At 52.5% G+C, this 3,669-nt stretch overlaps 1 protein-coding gene across 1 annotated transcript in view; it reads left to right on the plus strand.

The window, feature by feature from the left end:
• The window catches only part of SALL3 (spalt like transcription factor 3), a 20,714-nt gene that overhangs the window by 1,793 nt on the left and 15,252 nt on the right, over nt 1-3,669 (plus strand). The window contains exons 2-3 of the mRNA XM_006146161.2: nt 750-986; nt 1,087-1,248. Coding sequence (XP_006146223.1) covers nt 750-986; nt 1,087-1,248 — 399 coding nt within the window. The remainder of the gene's footprint in view (nt 1-749; nt 987-1,086; nt 1,249-3,669) is intronic.

A 3,669-nucleotide genomic window follows, 5' to 3' on the forward strand; every position in this document is an offset into this window, starting at 1 on the left:
GGCCGGCCTGGCCGCTCGCAGCCGAGTTCCGCGCCCGAGCGCCGGCCACCGCAGGAGTTGGGGCCGAAGTAAACTTGGCTGCGCTCCCTAAGACCCGGGGCCGAAGTAAACTTGGCTGCGCTCCCTAGGACCGGGGAGCTGAGCAGAGGGCGTCGCGGCCCAAGCCCGCCTAGGGGAGGCTGGGAGCCCAGGCGGCCCAGAGAGGAGGCTGGCCAGCCTGGCGCGCGGGGCCAGGGCGGGAGGGGGTCCATGTCGCCGCCTCCATGCTGCCCCCCGGACTCTGCGCCCGGATGCTGGGGCTGGCCTTGGCGACCGTGCTGACCTCCCAACCCGGACCCGGCTCAGGGCCGACCCCCGGGAGGGCGCAGGGAGTGGGAACGCGTGGTCCGGGGCTCACCTCCTGCTGGACGCAGGCTGGGAGGCCGCCGCCTGGCCAGCTTTGTTTCGGGCCGCGCGCCCCGGCGGTGCGGGTGGAGGGCTGAGAGCTGCCCTGGGGCCCACGCCACCTCCCTGACCCCTACCGCCAGCGGCGGGCCTCGCGTCCCCGTGGGCCGGGAACCCCGTGGTGTCCCGGCGCGCTGACAAACCCAGTGATCCCCGCTGAAGCGAGTGGAAAGTAAACGCCTCTTGGCCTTTCCTTAATGGCCGCCTTGGGAATTAAGCCGGGCCAGCGCAGCTGTGGCGCTGGGGACTGTCCTCGCACTCGGTAGGACCCCAGCGCGTCTCAGGGCTTCCGAGTGTCTTCTTAGGCCTTTCGGATTCTCTGGACGCACCGAGTCGGGCTCCGGAGGCACCTCCGCTGGCGTTTCGCTGTGGAAGGAACTTCCTGGCAACAGCCGGGCGCGAGGGCACCGGGTGTGCTGGGCCGGCGAGACCCGAGCCCTGCACGCCGGGGCTTTGGCGCCCGCGGAGGTCCCCAGGGCGCAGGGACAGGGCCTCAGAGGGGCGACCGCGGGGACCGAGCCTGCCGCCACTCGCGGGAGACCGTGTGTGCCTTACGGAGGGGTCTGGCCAACTTTATGAGTAAGCGGTCAGAAGGGTGTGCAGCGGCGCTGACCGCTTCGCGCCGCGCCCCGGCTCCTGCAGAAATGCCGGCAGTGGCGGGGGGGCCACGCAGTGTGGGCAAGGTTGGCCAAGCCGTCCGCGTCGGCTGGGAAAGGGGAAAGTGGGCAATGCTTATCCCGCGCGGAGGGCTCCCGCATTAGGTCAGATCGGCGAGCTGCTTCGGGTCTTTTTGTGGCCAAGGAGGTGAGGGAGTCTTATCCCAGCCAAGTCAGCCAGATTAGAGCAGGCGATGTGCTGAAAAGAAACGCTTGCATATGGTGGGTAGATTAAGGACAAAGAATCTTTTTGTCATGGAAATGGATTTTTTTTTGTTTTGTTTACTTCATCACATAGAATTTCTCACACTTGGTTTGTTTTGTATCGCCCTCAATGACTACATGATGAAATGAATGGATTTATTTCTGCCGAATGAGAAAGACAGTCTTTCCTTCAAAAGAACTACATTGCATCCCAGCGAGGAATGTTAAAGCTTCATTATTGTGGGCCCTGAATAGCTTAAAATCGGCTTTCACAGCCGCCCCAAAATGCAACAATGTAAATACTTCTCAGCTTTGTAGGGTGGTTATCAAAATGTGCAATTTCTCCTTTTATTAAAGCATATTTTAATTAATAGAGTAGAACCCCTCGTGTTTAACAATTAACAAGCCGAGGCAGTGGTATTCATTTTTAATTTCACTTCAGAAATGTGAGTGTGCTGAACTTAATCGTGTAAAGTTGTGGAGGATATATAGCCCACTTTCGAAAGCCTAAGATGGGGTAAATTATTTACAAGTTCTCTTTCAAATTTCCCTTGTCGCCGCTCGAATTTATTTAGAGATACTGTGTACTCAGGGTTTTTTTTCTTTTAACCCATCGTAGTAGAATTAAAGTTTTCGTCAAGCCTGTGTATTTTTCCCAGTGGTTCAGCTGCCATCAAGATTCTGCCTCCGTTTCTGATCATATTTTGCAATAGGCCAAAAGCAGCCTGTCCTGGGGGTGTGTGTGGGGGGGGGCTTAGTCAAGCAGTCTGCTTCCATTGCTGGTTATGAGGGTAGTTTAGGCAAACTGTGTTTTAAAACTTCTTTCTGATTTAATTATTCCAAAGCAGATTGTTGGCGAGGCATAAAAGATACCCTGTTCCCTGTTACAAGGAATGCCCCTGTGTGAATCTCGGTCACCCTGGCCATGGTTACTAAGATAACTAAGTAAAAAATGTTCAAGATAAACGGTTGTGAAGACTGAATTACTTCGACAGGAACCTGATTTTCAAATTTTAATTTTGTTAAACGTGATGGAAATAACAGACCGCGCATGAAGTTATGAAGGAGCTGAGTTAGTTCAGTGTTTTAGAAACGAAGTAAATAATTCCTTTGTATCACTTGGGGCGTGACATATTAATTAAAGCAGTAGGTCTGTCTACGTGGGGTAAAAGCAAAGGCCCTTTGTGAGGTCCTGCAACACAAAGGTTATATGCAAAAACACTCAGTATGGGGGGAGACAGTCTCCTGATTTACAGTGGAAAAGCCTGTCGTTCTTTGGAGAGGATTATGACTTATTTTTCAGGCTTCGGTTTTAGGTACCCAGTGAGAACATGCTGTATAAAACGACCTCAGTACTCTCGTCTTAACCTCCGCAGGAATGAGATACGGTGACGCGTCTAGAGTGAGCAGAAACATAAGGATGATTTATGTAAAGTTCCTGGGTTGTCCTTTTGTGGGCATGTATTTTAAAGATTGAGGCTCATCTTCCCAGTAGAAACTGTCTTTTAAAATAGCTTGTTTCCAAATTATTTTGGAAGTAAATGTGACGCGCTTTTGGGATCCGGTTGAATTTGTCACCAGTAATGGAATCCTTTGAGCCAGCTGAGTATTTCTGTTCTAAGAAAATTAATGAAAACTTCCAGTGACAGGGCAGCACTCGCACTCCACCGGGAACTTCCGAGGGGCTGCTGCTGCCTGGCCAGATGAAACGCAATTGAGGGAGGGTGCGTTTGTCTCGTTCTTAGAAAGAAACTATGTAAAGAAGAGCAAAAGGATGTCATCATTGAAAGCGCATTTCCAGCTCCGGGGTTGCATTGTGTTTGTTGGCTCTGGCACTTCTGAGCGGTCTCCTTTCCTGCCCACTGGCAGTGTGGCTGCTCAGAGCCCCTCACTGTGGGAGCATGTGCTGCAGAAGCCAGCGTCTTCCGGGCTGTGTGTAAGCGCAGGCCGGCAGCGGTGCTGGTGCTGGGCAGACCGTCCTTTTATCTGTACATGCATGGCTAGCCTTCAGGGCTGCCCAGCACACATTTCCAATTCAACATACCAAGAGGAACAATGCGAGCCACTTGCTGGCCTTCGGGGACAGATTGTTTTTCTGGTAGTAAAAGGTAGAAAGTAAGTGACTGGAGGGGGAGGATTTGTAAACAGTTTTTTTAGAAATACCATTGAAAAACTTAACCTATTTAAAAATGCACATTTCGGCGATGGAAAAAAGCATGCCAATTAGTTCCCACCTTACAGAGAGGACTGATTGTGTAACAGTGAGGGAATTTTAATGGACAATGCATTCTAAACCTCCACAATATGCACAAGCCCAGCGGTTTGGGTCTGTGCAGGGCCAGAGGGAGAAAAAGGTGCAGGACAC

Source organism: Tupaia chinensis, unplaced genomic scaffold, assembly GCF_000334495.1.
Source record: "Tupaia chinensis unplaced genomic scaffold, TupChi_1.0 Scaffold000166_1, whole genome shotgun sequence".
Classification (NCBI taxonomy): domain Eukaryota; kingdom Metazoa; phylum Chordata; class Mammalia; order Scandentia; family Tupaiidae; genus Tupaia; species Tupaia belangeri.